Genomic DNA, 19,454 nt, shown 5'->3' with positions numbered 1-19,454 from the left:
CCCACCCCCACATACATACTAAGTACACCCAAAAATAACATCAGAGGAAAGTGAAATCTGAATCAATGGGTCTGTCTCCTGTGTGTGAAACTCCCTTCCTCTGCGCTTAAAAATGGAAACGTGACTTTACATCCTCCAACTTCATCAAGGTGTGAAACCTCTGGTCCGACCATAAATGGGAACGTGGAGGGTGACCTTCCTGCTGAAGGAGGGTCTTACAGAGCAAGTGTAGATAAATGAGAAGCATAAGAAAATGGGCTGATTTTTTTTGGACATTACATTATTTTACACTCACTTTTGTTGAAATGATTTTATATTCTGTGATTTTCTGTACTTTTATTCTTTTCTTCATTTGGTCTATCTCATTTAATGTTTTTTTGTAAAGCACTTTGTAGCTTTAGTTTTCATCAAGGTATTAACTATAGCATTATTATTTTCCGGTTTATGCGGGAAAAAAAATCACCAGCAGCTCTGTGAGGCGCAGCTCTGCTTCAAGCTAAATGCCAACATGAGCATGCTAACATGCTAACCTGGACAGTGTTGGCATGGTGATGTTAAGAAGGTACAGTACAGTGTTTACCATGCTCACTGTCATTGTCCTGGTGGTGCTGCTAGATTAAAAGTCAGGGGATCACCAAAGTTATTACAATCCATCCTGTGAATGTAAATGAGTGTACCAAATGTCATGGAAATCCATCCAATAGCAGCTGAGACATTGTGGTCCTGAGACACTCGGAACCAGAGATGTGAACCCTCCTTCACCATCACCAAAGTTACAAGGATTCCTCCTCTGGGGGCCGTGACCATCTGTACTAAATTTCCTTTTCAATCATCTCACAGTTGAGATTTTTCAGTAGGTCATATTGCAGTTGCCAGAGTCATGCTACTACCACGGCAGAAAACAACAAACCTCAAACCCAGCCTGAAACTGAGATGTAAAGCACAGCTGCAGGTTTTCAGGTTTCCTCCTGCCACCCATTACTCAGAGATAAACGCAAGTCCATCCATTGTAGCTGTATCTCACAATGACACCTTCCCTGATGTAGCACTGCAAAGGTAAATCATTAAGACAAAGGTCTTGTGTGAATACAGACTACAAACAGAGTGATATGAATTAGTATGCCAGGTGTGATCCATGTCCCTTAAACCTGTCAGGGACATTTTATGGACCACTCCTAGATAGAGTACTCTAGGTAAATCATTGAAGAAAGGAGGCAGTGCTGTGACAGTTCATCTGTTCCAGGCTGCAAGTTGACCTGTGGAAACTGACTTCATCCCCAAAATATAACATATAATAATATCTCTTTATTATCAGGGGACACATTTTCTGTGATTGGCTCATTGGGATTTAAAAAAAAAAATTGCGCTGCACATAAAATGTTAATATTAGTTCAGCAACTGCGCATTTTGTTCACAAATCAGGCAGAAGTAAGAGAGGAACTGTCACTGAGGTCTCAGAGAAGGTGTCACATAAATTCATTCAATCCACATGCTGAGATATTTCACAAGGTAAGTGAAATGTCTGACCTACTGGTGGCACTAGAGGAAAGGTCAAGGCATCGCCACAGTCAGTTGGATTCATCCCCTGGGGACCATGGATGTCTGTACAAAGTGGTGGGCCGATCAGCCAACAGACTGACAGACACTGCCACGCCTTGAGGTTGATAAATTTGATGTTTCATCCTCACACATAATTCAAAATCTGTCTTCCTTAGTCAAACCAGCAATGTTGTTTTATAGTGCTTGGAGGTGAGGAGGTGGTTGCATAAAAGGTCTGTCACTCGGGGCACAGGAGACATAACTGACAGCTGGGTGCAGCTCCCTTGTCTCTCAGTAGAGGTGAGAAGTGCAGCCCTTCTCCCCACCACTGCATTTACGTCATCTGAGGGGACTGAAGGATTATTTCTCTCTGGTGTCATGAGGTGAGGTAGACTGCGAGGAGGAAAACATGAGGACAGGTTGTTTTTCCGCCATGTTGGAAATGAAAGAAAGGTTGGTGGAGTAAGACTGTTAATTGGCTTCCCTCTGAGCATCTTTGCTTTTCGGCTTCTCCCTGCAATGATTTCCTCCTCTATTTTCTTCCTTTATCTTTCTCTCCCTCTTAATAGTCCTCTTTTTTGACTCTCATGGAATTTGTTTTTTGAGGTTTAAGACATTTTGACCGTCGTGATGGAGACAGAATTCTCTCTCAAGCTGACAATATTGTTTTTCAGTGAGTAATTGGTATTTGTATTTGGGACTCATCATGTTTGCAGCTAAAGATAAATCCTCCAACATCCCTACAGGTATGTCTAACTGTGGGGTTTGGTTGAAAGTGAGAAAAAATGTTTGGCCTCAGGCTACAGCATTTAAAAGAATAAACAACACAACACACTCTATTTTTAGTGAGAATATGCCAAATGCAAAATAGCATGCCAGGGGACAGAAAAATGAAGCAAATTTAAAGTATGATGGATGGGAACAATTATAGTATCGAAAACAGATAACGGGGCACCGGTGTGTAATTGCAGCAGACTAAGACTGGTTGTCATGTCAAATATTATAAGACTTTGGTATCAGACTTGGTAGCCTTATATGCCAAACGTGCATTTTGTGGAACCCGCGTCTGGAGGAGGTGTTCAGCACCAAGGACAGCTCTCACCATAGACTGGACTGTAGCGCTTTGTCCACCTGTGGAAGGTCTGGACATAACACAGTTATCTATAGTATAGTACAGACATATAGTATATGCACATATATTCCTTAATGGACAAGTGCGGTGAGATTTTGTTTCTGCCAAAAAAATTGCAAAAATTGAAAACCAGCAAAGAACTGATCCTATGGAGTATCAGATGTGTATCCGAAGCCTGATACAGCTTATTCTTCTGAGGCATAGAGCTCCAATGATATCCAAAAACTATTAAGGACATGTTAATGAGCCACACTGTTGCACTGGGTAACATGTTCATTAATTACAATTGCTCTAAATAGTTTACTTTTATATTAGTCCCACTCAAGCAGTCCTTATGCTGTAAATACTCATTAGAGCACAAAATGTATTAATCCACAGCTGAAAATAGTCCCTTACAAAAGCAATATTTAGCCCAGTTATGTTTGCTATGAACTATAGTACCTAGTTGTTTTTCTTCTCAGCCTTTAAAAATGACAGTAATAAATGTGTGACTGTCTTTTAAAGATTTACAGTATACATGGAGTATATAGTATCTTCAATATGAATCAGTGGGCTTGGGCCACAATCAGGGTGGGGGAATTGTAAAGTATTGAGCGAATGACTAATGCATTGTTTTGTTCAGAGGAAAAAATACTGAGTAGCACAATGTTTCATAATTATCCTAGAGCCAGCAAAGAACAGCATTACAGCTTCCATCTTAGTGTCAGACTAATGGGAAAACGAATGAATGTAAAATGACTGTGTCTAACTACTGTCTGATAGCAACACAAAGCTTGAATTTGTGCACCGTATGTCTTTATTCTTTCTTTATTTGGAAACTGTGGAGTACTTTTGATGTTTTGATGGTTTTTTATAGATATAAATGTCAAATTCACTTTTAACTTATTGCGTCTCATATTTTGATTAGTTTAATTGCTCAAATGTGTCTAATTAAAGACAAACTCACTGACAAAGTCTAAGAAAGAAAAAGAGTAACTATGCAGTTCGTCTCACTCTGTTTGAATCTTTATCTGTGGAGACATGAATCTGTGTGCTGCAGAACCAGACCTTGATACAAAGGACAAGCTCGAAGGAGTATTTTAATAGGCAAATACTGGTTTCCCTTTAAAAAGTCCTGCAGAGATACTTCTTATTTGTTTTATGAAAGAGACTACAGCTGTCTTGCACAGACAAAGTGAGAACCTAACCTTGTATCCCTTGGAGCATGAAGACCTACAAGTGGCACGAGGAGCATCTGATATGTGTTTGAGTACAGAAAGAAAAAGAGAAAGTAGAGAAGAAAATGTCTTCAGGTCCTTTTCACTCAGACAGCAAAAAAAAAAAAAAAAACAAAAACAAAAAACAAAAAAACATTTTGCCTGAGCAGCAAGAGTCATTTACACCTGGCTGATGCTTATCACATTCTGCTTATGACCTCCTGAAGCAAAGAAAAAAAACAAAACATCACCATCACCAGCGCTCTAACTCTTTCAAGCTCAGGATTTTATGGGCCACACAATCACACACACAGACAAGCTCTGCTCTCTGGTCAGTCCGAGTCACCGGCCCATTGGTTAGGACCTGTATTACCATGGCAACAGATGATCTGGATGATCTGGCTGCATCATGCAAGTGTCCTGTATTCTCTCAGCCATACCTGGTCTGACCAAAACCTGAAAGGGTAGAAAGGGTATCTAATACAATGAGAAACATTGTACTGTTATGTGAATTGACCTTAAAGAAGAACTCTTCAGGCTTCAGGGGGGAGCTATGGGAAATGTAAAAAAAAAACAAAAAAAAAAAAAAAACAGTACTACTTCCTCTGTTTCCATTTTCTTGCATGAATGAGCCAGAGAAATACACATACTACAAACTATGACGATAAGGCCACACAGTAATTTAACAATATGCAGTGATTTAATGTATGATTCGCTACGGTTGATCAAGATGAAATCATGTCCAGCATATTTTGACAAGGTAAGATCTACATGGAATTAATATGATTACGTTCTTGTCGGTCTTTGTGAATTTATTGCCCTTTACAGTGAGATTTTACAGTTAAATGCAGTCATGGTCCTGACTCATAGTTCTGTATTTTAAGCCTAACAAAGCTCCAGTGCAGCTCTGTAATCCTGAGAACATGCTGAGGTTTAAATGAGATGAGACAATAAACAAGAGGGGGAAGAAAACAGAGGATCTCGCTGCAGCTTTGAAGTGGGAACCGGATCAAATCCCCATACGAAGCAAATTTCCTTTCTTTCCCACCAACTAAAAGGGATCAAAACTGCCTTTCCTAAAAATAACAATCACTCCCTGTCTATCTGTGTCTCTGTGGCTCCACCATGGGAAGACAAACACCAAAGACCTTCATGTTTTTCTACTCAAAAAAGTCTGGTCTCTCAACTTCTCAAACAAACACGCCGTTTATGCCATTTGTGCAGTCGCAAAAAGGGTAACTTTACATTTATGTATTCATAAACTGTATCAAGTCTGTTTCTGAGAGTGTGCTCATGATGATTTGGGTCATTCTGTACTGCAAAATGTCAAATAAAAATTGAAACATTACTTCAGAAAATAGTGCCATTTACTCCATACTCTAATTAACACATCATCTACAGCATGACTCAAGGAGGACCCTCATGAGTTTGGGCAGGTCTATCTCACTTGTGCTGAAAAACTGAACCGTTTAACAAGAAACCATGCAGAAGAGAATGGGAGCCTTGAGGATGATAATGAAATTATTCATGTCACACAGCTCTGTGCCACAGTGCAATTAAATAATAAGTCAATATGAGGAAAGAGCTGACTAAGCACTAAACTTTATGAGTTTTGCACTTTCATCTGCATTAGTAGCAAATGCAGCGGACAGAGATAGCTGATGAAGGTCTCTGCTTTGGTTAGATAGGCCTAAATGTACGTCTGAGCTACAGACACTCTGTTATAAGAGATGTTACATAAGTAAATAAATCAACTGCTCATCCACCCACAAACTCTTCCAACCCACACACAGAGCTATAGAATGGTTGGATACTTTAGTTAAACACACACACAGTGGCAGCTCATGCGAGCATGTCTCTCATGGGGATAAAGGATCTAATGTTGCACTTACACTTTATGTAATGGTGTCAACTTTGGAAACGTTAAAAATAAGCACATTTATCATGACGGGTGGAGGAACAAGGTCAAGGTAAACTTTAAAGAGATGAAGGAGGGTGCCCAGTAAAATGCATCCTTTTTAATGAGGGACTGGATCTGTGTGCTGGCCATCTCTGTTAAGACTGTAAATGAAGATTGAATACACTCATAAACTACTGACATTTTTTGAAAAGTCAAACAAAATAAATAAATAAAAAAAGACAACAACAATAAAACACCAGATACAACAAAACCACACACTATGGCACAGAATTTACACATCAAAGTCTGTCTACAGGTGTTTGGAAAGACTACAGTGTGTGTGTGGAAAAAAGTTGTGTAAAGTCTTTTGTGGCTCCAGAGGGAGCTTTGCAAAGTCCGATACACTGCCACAAGTGATGTTACACAAGAAAGTGTTGGTTGGCTCTGAAAAGACCAAGTTTGGAAAAAAAGGGTGTTTGGAGTTAGAAAGAAGTGAGCTTACCAGACCTCTGTAGCCTGCTCCTCGTGTCCGCTTGAGGCTAGTGACATGAGGCTACATTAACTGCTACTAGCATAACACAACTGGATCTCTGAACCTATCTGAACCGTTGGCAGATGAGTTGCGTTGTCGGCACATTGGGAACCAGGTTTTGAGAGTGAATGATACAAAAAAAGGTATCTTGAATTCTGCTGGATCCATTTTGAAACCTTTTTAAAACTGTTTTCTTTTTAAACACAAAAGTAGAATTCTCTGAAAGGCTCTCACAGTAGACCATACTATATTGTAAAATATATCTGATAACATACGTAATAAAACATTAACTACTGTACAATGGTGTTTGTGTATGTGTGTGTGTGTGCTCGTGTGCACATGTGCCAGCGAGTGTTAGGGGATTTCACTTGTTTTCAACTGACAGTGAGTGAGAGAAAACACCTGGCTACTACATGAAACTGCCCAGATAAGGCCTGAGCCCAGGACCTGAACTGACCCTGCAACAGGAGCTCACTGTAGAGCCGGAAGGTGTCTCTTTTTGTTGCCCTGGGTCTAAGTGGTCGCCTGTCTGCATCTCATGGACAGACAGACACACCTGATGGACACAGTTTTTTTCCTGGCTGCCCATGTGGAACTACGAAACTGGCACATGAGAGACACTGTGATCACCCAGGGAGCCAAAAAATCTAAAGCATGTCAAACTAATTTAAGAAATCAATATTCTATCTTGTGAGACTTCTAATACAGGAAATACCCGTAGGTCTGGGGAATAAAAAGACACTGAATAGCTTGACAAAAAATCCCACTAGTACTTATGGCCCCATTTTACAAAAGGCACTAAACCTGAAGGCGTGTTTGGGTGTGCATGTGTTTGGGGATATTTGTTTGTGCAATTTTTTTTCTTTGTTTCCTTTTGTTTCCCCCTGATTTAAACTCACCCTGAAGTCAATGCCCACAGTGGAGATGAAGCTGCCAGCCAGGAACGCTCCATCTTTAAAACGGACCAGTAAACAGGTTTTCCCCACACCAGAGTCTCCAACCAGCATCACCTGTTCAGAAAACCAAGAGGGGAAAAACTGAGCCAGGAATGACTGAGAGGTCAAACAAGGAAGCACAAAAAAAATGCTCAACCAGAGGTGTAAGGGATAAATCTTCAGACTGACTGACTGGTCGAAGAGGGTCAGACAACGCTCGAATAACTAGAAAAGAATATATAGAACATGCATGTGGGAGCATGAAGAAGAGGGAGCTGTTGCTCATATGATTAATTTTAATTTTTAGTGTCTGAGTGTTTGTCCTCAGAACATTTGAATCATTCAGCTAAATCAGTCCTGGTATTTTGGTTCTTGGCCAGTGATGAGGGTGTATGTGAATGAGTGTGTGACTGCTCATTATGGCCACCAGTGGATGTCTGTAAATGCTGTCCACATATGTGTGTGTGTGTCTCTGTGTTTGCACATCCACGCGTGTGTGCACCTATGCACCAGACATTGTTTGTTTCATTCCTACTGAGCAGACAGTCAGCGCATTTCTCTTGCACATGATGTGATCACTGTTATCAGGTTAGCTGAGGGACTGTGGGCCCTAGACCATGGAAATCAAAAGTGCCTCTTGGGTGCAGAGAGGAAGAAGCAGAGAGGAGATGAAAGACAGCGGAGGAAGACTGAAGCCATGTGTAGTAACAGGTACAAACTGAGGCAACGGGTAATATGTGTGAGGATCTCCACCTCTGTTTCTCTGTGCTCCCTCTTTCTCCTCTTTTATTTCCACGTCTGTTTTTCTTCTTGTCTTTACATGGCTCTGCGCGATCTCAATGTTTGCAGCAGTGTGCAGGAGGAGATACCTGGTCTGTCCCTTCTCTTAGTCTTTTTCTAAATAAAAATGTAATCAATTTCCTCATTGAAGATTAACGATGTTACAGAGAAAACAGCATAGGATGAAATGCGGGACATGCTCTTCTCTGCACTACAGAAACAGGGATACAACACAGGTCAAATTCTGCAAAGGCTGCACTTGTGGAAAAAGTCCTCGAAAAAATGGGATTTTGATCCAGACTTGCAGAATAAATTAAAGGAAATATTATTGGAATTCCGCCTAAAACTGGGTGATACTTGTCAGATTGCTTAATATAAGTAGGTGTATAGTAAATATTAAAGGTCAGTGTGGCACAGTGTATGGGGGTTGCTGAGCCCAAATGGAAACTGGATGGTGTGCACTGCAGTAGTGGCGGGGCTTGCGTCTAACAAATGACAAATAAATAAACCAGAATATCTACTGCTCACAGAGTGAGGGGACTTGGGCAGAAAAACCAGCTCAATTGTTCTGCGAATAAAAAAAAAAAAGAAAAGAAAGAAAGACAGAAAGACCATCGCGAAGCCATCAGGGCACTTGCATCAAACAGCTGCTTCAAAAACATGGAGTAGGTGGCACATGTCCCTTGAAGCTACGCCGGGAGTACGCACAGCGAGGATCTGTGGGCGTGAATCTGTGTTTGTGTTGTGGTGAAGTGACAGTTCTCGACTCGCACAAGTGCAAAGCAGTGTGGCAAAGCAAACTAACAGTGTGCTCTCGGCGTAAACGCCAAACCCGGTGACCTGTGCCGCTGACACGAACACGCATTGGACCGGTTGCAGAGCGCAAGCGGATGATTTGTTTGTTGGCTGTCGCAGGGCGGTGTGCACCTTTCCAGGTTATCGATCGCCCTATTGACACAGCTGGTGTCAGGGGGCTTGCTGTTGTTTAATGAATAAAGGTGGTTGTAAAAGCGGAAGACAGTGGAAGCGAATAAAGTGGACCACAAACAGGTTCACTGTGTGTGTGTGTGTGTTTTTCCATCTCTACTTACTCCTCCTACAAGGAAACAAAAGCCAGAAAAGTGTCTTTATGATATATATATATATATTTTTGTCAGTAGGATTATTTACTCCGTGGTTAGTTCACAGTGACCTCTTTGCCACTGTTCACCAGATTGCACCGCATCCCTCTCGTCTCTGTGACATCTTGATCAAATAAAGCCCACTTGTGTCTGAGTTGTGCTCCGTTCGCATCTTACCTTGAACGCGATGTCGTAAAACTCGCTGCTGTTGCTGATGGAGGGTCTGCTGGGATGGACCACGCCGTTCATCTGAACAATGCCCGGGCTGCTCTTCGCAGCTTTCCCGGTCCCTTTCCCGGCGGGGCTGCCTGCAGACGGGCTGCTGGCGGCGGCTTTGCCTTTGGCAGCCTTCTTGCGAGACATTTCTCAAGATCTCCAAAACTATCTCTTGTGAGATCTCAGCTAAAGCAAACCACAGAGAAATTCACCCGAACCCGAGCAAGAAAGGCAGGGCTGAAAAGTGGGAGAAGAAGCGAAGAAGTGGAATTCGGCCAAATTTCTTTCACCTGCGCGCTGGACGCATGTTCCTCGACACCTCTCTACTCAAAGTGGAGGGTGGGGGGGTGGGGGGGATTGTCCCGAAATGCGAAACGCTGTCGCTTCCGCTGTGGTGGAGCCGCTTCCTGCTCCTGTCAGCTCACGCCTGTCAGGACAACAGTCTCGGCTATGAGAGAGGTGGCGGCGGCAGTTGGATGTGATGTGGCGGAAAACTCCACCTTGAGCGCAACAACAAGCGGGGCACACTTTGCGCGGCGCAAAACTCGTAGGCGCCTTTTTTTTTTTTTTTTTTTTTTATAAAGAAAAGTCCCAGCCTTTGTGTTCGCTTTATAAACTGTAGTCCTCAAAGACCAGAAACTTTAAAGGGTGAAACATAAGCGGCACCGTATACCACGTGACTTCACGTTATCTGTTGACATTGTGCCAGCTGAACATGACCTTTATCGGCCACTGTAGTAGGACCCGTCGTTGGCGGCTGTGAGGGCGGTAGAGGCTTACAGGACGCTCTCCGTGGTGCTGAAAAATTGCTGCATCTGTACAAACACTGCTATGGTCAGATCCTTTCATCTAAAACTGAAGCTTTCCACTTAATCAGTTCCCCATAGTTGCAAGACTTTACACGATTATATGATTCCTACTACTGTGGAGTCAAATGTAGTTTTTCCCCCCTCTCAGGATATTTTGATATTTTTACCCCCGGCCCATTTTTTCTTGCAATAATCAGGATTATGGAAAAAGACAGTGTGTTCCAAACCTTCAAAATAAGATGCATATACTGCATAGCAAAAAGTATGTATATAAAGCAACTTGTCTCAGTGAGACACGCATACTTTCTGTTGTAGTCAATATGTGTATATTCTAATGTAGTGTTGTGCATACTCGTGATGACACGAGGTATATTTTTCTAATTTATTCTCAGTTTTCATATTCTCAATTATCTTACGCATGCATGGGGTGCAGCTTGACTAATCAGAAAAACAGTAAAGTCAGAATATGTTGTCCATTGATTTAACTGAACGAGGTGGCAATCAGTTGCCAAGTTGGCTCACTTGGTTAACGTAAGACGATATCGAGATACAGCACCTCATAATCTGGCTCTGTGAGAGTGAGCTTTATATGTGGAGGAAAAAAAAAAAAAAAAAGCTACAATGGAGGCGAGAAGTCCCAGCCACCTGTGGAACGTACTTGAGATGTGATTTCAATTGTGCAACACAAGAGGGCGACACGGGAATATAAAATAGAAAGTCAGTTAAAGCGGGGTTGGACTGCAGGACGAAGTTGAAGTTAGTGTATATTATAAAACTTGTGAACTAGGAAAGTGCAGCAACAACAACAACGAGTGTACACAAAGTCATTTTATAAGCATGTGACAGAATTTTCATTGAACTGACATACACGCACAGTGTGTCTTCGTTATTAATGTTAGGCATGTGTATAGGCTATAGCTGTTTGTTTTTAAGCTTTCTCCATCCTCCACCAGCAAGCTGTTTATAATCAGAACAGTCAAGGGGATGGTCACTGGCCTTTCTGTGACACTTGCCCACACCAGTTATAATTCATAACACAATTCAAACATCTCTCCATAGCATAGACGATGTCACTCTGTAGTGGGGTCCACATATTGTCTATATTTGCAACAAAGAACAGCAGCATATTGTGATTAGACCCTGATCCTCTGTGGCCGGTAATGGGATGCTGTTGTCCCCCCCCCCCCCCCAATCTAGTTTGTTATGCAATATGAAATTTGTGTATGATACAACTGCCTTTGTGTTCATGTGCCAGGCTGTCCAGGCTCATTACAATACGCTCAAAGATCATAGCCCAGAGACCTCATTTGCTTCCCAGAACAGGAGAGTGAAATGAGCTTGTATTACCTATGACCTTTACAATGTGTAGCATGAATAACACCAGGCTAAACTCTGAAGGAGGCTGCTTAATGTATACAGGTTTAGCTGATTACATATCAATCCACAAAGAACAACAGAGCAATAAACAGGTTGTGAGTCATGCATATTGGAGTTTCTATGCAGTGGATGAACAGTGGTGATATTTGTGCTTCTTACTGGATTTGGCAAGGGCTTAGGGCTTAGTTGTAAATATTTGTTCTGTTAAACGTTTGATGTAAAAATTTAATTTTAGCATAATCTAACATGAAAGAACCAAGCATATGCTACTCTAGTACATAGATGTCTTGGGGACATCTCACAGTTGACCCTGGTTCAGAGGTACTGAGATGTCTGGTTGTAAGTTGGGTTTCTGTCCCTAAATCTGCTGTTGGTCAGCATTTTTCCACACTCCACCCAACTTCTGGAGAAGTGTGGAGTAGGAAGTGGCGCGTCACTGGTTTGAGGGAAAACAAACCCCAAAATCCACCAACCCCCGCACACAACTCGGCTCGACAGCTGAGATTCGTTCTGGCCCTAAAGCAGCTGTCTACTGTGGCAACAGCTGGGCATTTTGGAGGGAATACGCGACGTGGATAGAAAGGGTCGTTGGAATCCGCCCCTGCCTTTAGATAAATTAACAGCCTTGTCAAGATGAGTTAAACATGCCCAGAGAGTGTGCTGTACATCGTGAGGCTATAATGTGTAGTTGTGTTCTCTATGCTTGTATGTGTTTGTGAACTGAGTGTCTGTGCCAACATATATGGCAGCATAGAAATATGTGTATGAGGCAGTTGAAGCAGAAATCTAATCAAACAATGTACTTTTTCTTTGCTAAAAACTAATGAGGCAAGCTCTCTCTCCAGTGTCATGTACTGTAAAGCAGCTGTGTGATTCAGCTGTCAAGCATGCATCAAATCACATCATTTCAACATGTTAATTAGGAGCAAATTACGAAACTCTTTCCTGGGTGCGAGCATCATCGGAGCTGTGCCATTTCCATGGCAATAAGTCAAACAACCTGGGTGAGTGCGACAGCAATGTACTTGGTCAGGTGCTTGAAAAAACATTGTGACTGGGAACATAATGCAGAGAGAAGGTGGTTATAAGGCCATGTATGTATGTGTATGTGTGTATGTGTGTGTGTGTGTGTGTGTGTGTATGTATGTCCAGTGCTGTAAGGTCATAACACCCTCAGGGTCACATCACTTCGCAGGCACGCCCAAAGGCCAGGCATTTGTCAGTTTACCCAGGGTCAGGTGCCCCGACCGTGGACTGGATGGCGTGCAGCAGCCTGGCCAGTCGCTCAACCAAAGTCACAGCAACTGTTGATCTGTTGGCCGCTCTTCCTCTCAGCTGCCTGCGGCCTGAGTGCTGTGAGGAGGGGCAGCGGGGCAGCGGGGGGGTGTCCTGCCAGCCGACACCCCTGTTTGTCAGGCCTTGGCGAGAGCAACCATCAGTGGACTGGCGCTGCCTGGCACTTATTCGCTCCCTGAGGCATCTTAAATGAGAGAAACAGAGAGTGTGTGTGTATGAGAGAGCGGAGAGCGAGAGACAGAAAGAAAGAGAAAGAGAGAGAGAGAGAGAGAGAGAGAGAGAGAGAGAGAGAGAGGAGGATGGGTGGCATGGGTGCTGCTTGTTTGTAGTGTACTGAATTTGATTTGTATGTAGTTATATAGGAAACGTCATAATAAATAAGAAGAGTGTATACCTTTACAACATAACTGGCAGTGTGTTTATCATGACCTGAAATTACTTATCCTTTATGGAGGGTAGCTATTCAGTTTGAGGTTTCCCTTACTCTGATTTGAATTCCATAATCCTGATATTGAAAAATCCCTCTTTTAACTCCACACCAGCTAATGACTGAATCACATACTAATGAATGCACAGTAATCTAAAATATCAGACTAGACATCATTGAACTTTTACATTACTTGAACCTCTTAAATGTATTAATTGCAATCCAGCAATTCCCTTTTTTATCTCATGACCCCTTAAAATAAAGCACTGGGTGTACAGCTCCTTGCCATTTATTTACTTATTTATTTGGATCCCCATTAGCTGTTACCAGTATAACAGCTACTCCTCCAGGGGCCTGTAGGAAAAAACTACACCAGTTTTGTGCAATTATCTAAAGTAACTGAAAATAATATTACGTGCATACATAATTACATGTATTTACATATGAAACAGGAAATAAAGTAATGTAATCAGCATAACTGCGGAAATGCCCATAACTGCCCAGTCTACAAATGCAATATAGAATAATACACTTCTTATTCTAATTCTGTCATAATTTCATTTCAAAGGCCTTAAGAGGTAAAACAATCACAAATGTTACAAGAGAAAAGCAATACTGAGATAAAAGGCTGAAAATAATATAATGCTGTGTAGCAGAATGACATTACAAACATTTCTTGACCCTTCAGATTCATCTCGTCACATGCTGGAGAGGTCCTGGTGGGTACAACAGCGGTAAAATTCAATCACTAAATTGTGACGACATATTAGATTGGAGAACATGCAGTTTTTTACCTGTAACTGCACTTTTATCACTCTGCTGTAAATACACAAACTGCAACCTGAGTTCAAAATTGAATTTGATTTCACCCAGACAAAATGTGATGCACCATTTCTCACAGTGAAGTTTTTAATGTGTCCATGCAAGAGCTTAGTGCTAACACAAGTATAAGAAAAAATGGAAATAAATGGGCCTTTGCAAAAACAATGTGTTCTGGTGGATTGAAATTGCCTTGGCATGATTACTTCGTTCAATCTTGCCATATTTTAATGTGCTAAACCAGTGAAGCCAAGCCCTAACTTCAAATCTGTCATCATACACAATTTTTAATTCTCTTTCCTCTACATCGTAAAAAAGGTGACACCATTATTACCTTTCCAAAGACGTCATCACTGCATCTCAGTGTCACACTTGCAATTTCCACCTCTGTTTTAACACTGTTTTCACAGTCACTGCTTTTACTTTTTTTTTCATTTTTAATTTCGCTGTAACGCAGCAGGGGGTCTGCATTAGTAAGACCTCAAAGAGCCATAACAGGGTTTAATCTGAAGTGTTGAAAATAATACATGCCCAACCCTCCCCGGACCCTTTAAAAGATCCAGACGTAATAGTCTGAGCCAGGGTACCAGGATGGAAAAACTCTACGACCGCAATAATCACTACCAGGGGCCCAATTTCCCCCAATATCTGCTCCTTATTTCAGTCTCCTTATTTATTTGGATATTGGCCCTTTAACTGAAATTTAATTTGAATCTGCTCTGTGTTTCTATGGATTTATTTAAGGTGCAAAACACTTCCATCTTAAGAAAAAGTTTACTGGGTACACTCACAAATGAGGGGTGTGTTATGCAAGGCCCAACCATAAATCCTCGCTAATCCAGGGTGCTTCCTGCAAGCGTCAGTGTCATCATATTCTGTTGCTGTGGTGATCAGATTTATGACCTCACACATGGTGCGGCTGTCAAACAGGAAGCACTTGGTGTGAAGCGCACTGACACACCAAAACATGCAGAGTAAGCACGGGAGTGGTTTCACGCAAAGACCATGAGATCCGGAGGCCGAACATTAAGGCCGATCGAGTTGGACAGTTGGAGTAAAGAGCAAAGGGGTGTAAAGCGGAGAAAAAGCAGAGATTCACTGCAAGGCGTGCCTAAATTGCACAGTGCCATTTCAATCTCCTCATCGCTCTCAGACGCAGAACAGATTGAGTTTTAGGTGGCTGTAATTTTTCACAGCTTAGAGGAGGCCAGAATAAAACGTGACTCATGGTCCACTTTCTCTCTCAGGCTGCAAGACCAGAGGTGGGCTCTCCACGTCTGAGCTCAGCTGGAACCATGGCAATAAAAGACGATGACACACACATAAACATACACACACACACTCACACACGCGCACACACACACATAGCGTACAAGCTGCGGCAGAGAGTGGGCACACAAGCACCAACTGGAGAGAGCCATGGTGAGCGGGAAAAGGTGTGAGCAGGAAAAGTGGTGTGTGTGGGTGAGTGTGAATATGTGAGAGTGTGCGCGTGTATTTGTAGAGTTTTTGCAGTTGTGACAGCTGGGATGAAGGAGTGGAGGCGGCGTGTGTGATTGGAGGAGGTGCCAACAGAGCAAGTGTCTCTTTATTTTCATCACACACAAGTGTTATTTTCATCACACACAAGTGTGTCTGTGTGTGGATATATGTTCATGAACAGTATGTACATCTGTGTTTGTTCCTGTTAATATCTATATTCATGCTGTATGTACAGAACAGCCTGATCTTGACTGGTATGAGTGCAATATGGTGCACTCGTACATATACATTGAACAGTATATAAATTAGCCTCCTGTTTGCATCGCACATCTGTGTTTTGTTGTATTCGCCAGCGTTAAGGCAGCTTATGTGTCAACACATCCAAATACCAAAGAATGTTCTCACTCCCTGTTTTTATCTATGTATTACAGGGTTGGTGTGCTTTGCAGAGGTTGTACCACTCCTTTTGTCATGAACGTTGATCGTGGATGATTCTGCCCCTTGATTCAAAACCCCTTTTGCTTTCTACAATACAGTAACTACAGTATGGCTAAGGTTATGGGAAAAGATAATGGTTATGACAAATAAATTAGGGCTGAGCCATGGTTAGTGTTAGGCAACAAAAATAAAACCAAAAAGTGTTTGTGGTTTGGGAAAGTGGTTATGATCGATAAAAATGCAAACAGTACTTGCAGGTCTGTGATGTGATCCTCATTTGCTTCCAGAAATTCAGACATGCCCATCCACCATCCCAACCTTCACACCCTTACTCTCTGCCTGTCTGCATACAGTATAGAGCACACACCACTTCCTGCACTGGCGCTGAACATTGATTCCTGGGCTGGTTTAGAGAGGCTGACCTCTGAAAGTACAGCTGACTCCCTGATACAGTGGAGATGAAGGGAAGTGTGTTGATCAAAGCGTTAAAAAAATAACATTTGAAAAGTTGAATAGCAGTGCCGTACTCCAGAACATGTCCACAGAACACGTCATGGACATTTTTCATTGAGCTATATATTTTTTTTTTCTTATTTTTTAACACTGCCCACAATGAGGTCTGTGGATTATCCACAGTAACTGGGACATTTCTCCTGGAAAGGCACATGTTTTCAAGTTATCAAGCTGTCATTTTTCAATACTTCCATTTACCTCCATTTCTTGGAGGTTAAGGCTGAAATCTTAACAAATGAAACTCAAACTAGCCATGTGCATGGCCAGAGACTGCTAGTAGAAAGATGTATTTTGCAAACAGGTCCTTTAAGGTTTTGCATATTTTGGACACCGTGTATCTGCTTACTTTGCATATGATTGTGTGTGTTGTGTAGGTGAGGTCACTTTTGCTGTTGCAGTAACGAGCCATGGCAGCCGCTGCAGAGAGGCAGGCAGGCAGGCAATGATGAGGTCATTCAGCAGGCAGGATTAAGGCCGTGACAACTGGTGCTGCAGCCAGTGCCAGTGCTGACCGGGGCAGTTGTGCAGTGGGCATGGTGCTATGGTCCCAGCTCCACACCAGCATTACCCCACTGTTGTTTTTTCATTAGCTTGGTACTGGCCCAGGGTGCTGTGTGGCTTGCCAGGCCCACAGCATGAACCCACAGTTGTTGCAGGGCTTTAGGGCCTTCTCACTCCTTCGCTCTCTCTCTCTCTCTCTCTCCATCTCTGTCTGTGGTCACACACTGTGACCGCAGTGCTCACAGGGAATAAAGGATCAGGTTACGAACCAAACACACTCGTTAACTCAATTATGCAAGCCTTTAACGCTTTGATGTGCAGCGATAACGCCAGGATTACTGAAGGGACAGATGCCATCTGACCACAGCAGAGCTTTGTTGCCACATGCCTCAGCTACAGTTGATGAAAGATGGACAAAATGGACTGGTGAGGGTCAGGAGAAGGACCACTTATAACCTGATCGGGTTGAAAGACAGGGGCAGACATGGAAGATATCAAAGTGGATGAAAGCATTTCACTGATCTTTAGATATGATCCTGACTTTTGGAGTGTGAAAAACCTAAAATAGCTTGTAATGGATGAAACCGTTCCATATTCACTCTACCTAACATCTGTTTAATACATAAAGGAGTAACAGGATGTGCTATGTGTGGCTCCAAATTTGGTGACTTCAGTCTCCATTTTCAGTTTTTCTGCACATTAAATTCTCCTTCTTCTTTCACAAAATGATGAAAATGCATAAAAACACAGCAGCTAGCCCTTCATTGGTTCCATCTTATTTTTCAGTACAGCTTGGACATAAACCTAAAACTATTAGCTGCACCACTGAGACCAATTAGCAAAACAGCCAAACAAACCTTCCCTTGCTTTTACAACATGTTCTCTCTTTTCACCCTCCCATCCATCCAGCCCTTCATTTTTCTCTCTCTCCATACGTGGCAGCCTAAGACAGAGTATTAAGTGTGTTTTTGGCCTCTTCCGAGATTCTGATAAGTCATCTATTCATTATAAGAGTTCTTAATGCTTTGCAACAGTAGGGATGCTCTACTCAGCCCCAACTAATGGCCTAAAGGCCTGACATATTGATGTCTATCTCCCACATAAGCTCCAGATGTGAACTCACTGGCTTGGTGTTTGGTTTTGATGTTTATTGGAGGACTGGATGGAGGAGCTCAGCTGGAAAATTTCACAGTCACAGACCAATAGTCTGCTGACAAAGACGATGGTGAAACACTGCCGGTTTGAACACCTTCTGGGCTCAGTTATAGATTCATCTTTGACAGAGCATGCAACCTCTGTTTACTGAATATACATTAATTTAAACCACAGGAGTGTGAGGACAGTAAACATTATTTCCCACTAGGTGGCAATACAGTTGCAAACTCACATGACAGAGAAAGAGACACCTGTGGGATCACAACATCTCACGCAACGCTCTCTCCGTGCTGTCTTTGTGTGTCCAAAATCTTTTTGAATGTGTTATTTAGCTTTTTAGAAAAAGAGGAATTGGATCAACTTTTAACAGCAGAAACCATTTGATTTCTCCACACTCAGGGGATGTGGAGCTGGAGGCCATGTGAATCACATTTTATTTTTTTATGTAATTTGCAAAAAAATGTTATGTTCTGTTATTTTATCACAAATCCACTGTCAGTATGTTCAAACTAGCAACTGAAATCAGATGCTGCACAAATTTGAGCCCTCTTTGATGAAATCTGTAACAGTAATTTATATTTAAACTTCGTAGAAATTATAATGAATTGTGGAAAATCATAGAAGGCTCTGCTAAAAGCATAAATGTGTCAAGTTGTAGCTGAAATTGCAAATTGAAGTATGCACTGTAAATTTAAATCCCACGGCAATGGCAGTGCTCTCGAAATCTAATCTCTTAAATTGTATTTAAAATACAAAAAGACACAGTTAGGCCACATTCACACAAATTATAATTTCTAAATTTTTTTTTCTAGACACTGAAGGCTTACAGCTCAATGCAATAACAGTATAAAACCTTAAAAAAAACAGTATATATTTTCTTTTACAAACACAAAACATTATGTACATATAAACATTTCAGATTTATATTTTCACTTGCAGAAAAGAAATATGAAGAATGAAGCTTCACTAATATAAACTGAGCATGTTTTTATTTTAAATCATTTTTTTCACATGTACCTGTATGTGACCTGTATTGACTGACCAGGTCAACAAACCACATGCTCTGCCTGCATCATTACATCCAATGGAGAGTGTGACCATGTCCCTGATGTTGTATGTTCATGTTACTGAGACAGAAAACATGAATAAGCACTAAAACCCCACGGGAAGTAAAGTTTTCCTCCTCCTTCTCATTGCTGTTACCCCTGTTCAGATCTACAAGTACATACACCAGGATGGCTGAGCAGTTAGCAAAGGCTTTTCGTGACCTTCTCACCTTCTTTTTG

General features: G+C 41.9%; 1 protein-coding gene across 5 annotated transcripts in view; it reads right to left on the bottom strand.

Moving 5' to 3' along the window:
* LOC139616655 (ras-related protein Rab-26-like) overlaps positions 1-19,454 on the bottom strand; it is a 117,170-nt gene that overhangs the window by 44,522 nt on the left and 53,194 nt on the right. For 3 of the 5 annotated variants that reach the window (XM_071473609.1, XM_071473610.1, XM_071473612.1), the window contains 2 exons: positions 12,766-13,017; positions 7,199-7,309 (listed from right to left, as the gene is read on the bottom strand). In XM_071473609.1, the coding sequence (XP_071329710.1) occupies positions 7,199-7,306 (108 nt within the window). In that variant the 5' untranslated portion in view covers positions 7,307-7,309; positions 12,766-13,017. Of the gene's footprint in view, positions 1-7,198; positions 7,310-9,312; positions 9,979-12,765; positions 13,018-19,454 lie in introns of those variants that run through there. The other 2 variants (XM_071473608.1, XM_071473611.1) reach the window with 2 other exon arrangements.

This window comes from Trachinotus anak, unplaced genomic scaffold (assembly GCF_046630095.1).
Source record: "Trachinotus anak isolate AG129_WGS33_773 ecotype Australia unplaced genomic scaffold, CSIRO_AGI_Tana_v1 ptg000003l, whole genome shotgun sequence".
Taxonomy (NCBI): domain Eukaryota; kingdom Metazoa; phylum Chordata; class Actinopteri; order Carangiformes; family Carangidae; genus Trachinotus; species Trachinotus anak.
This window is presented reverse-complemented; position numbering and strand designations above follow the sequence as displayed.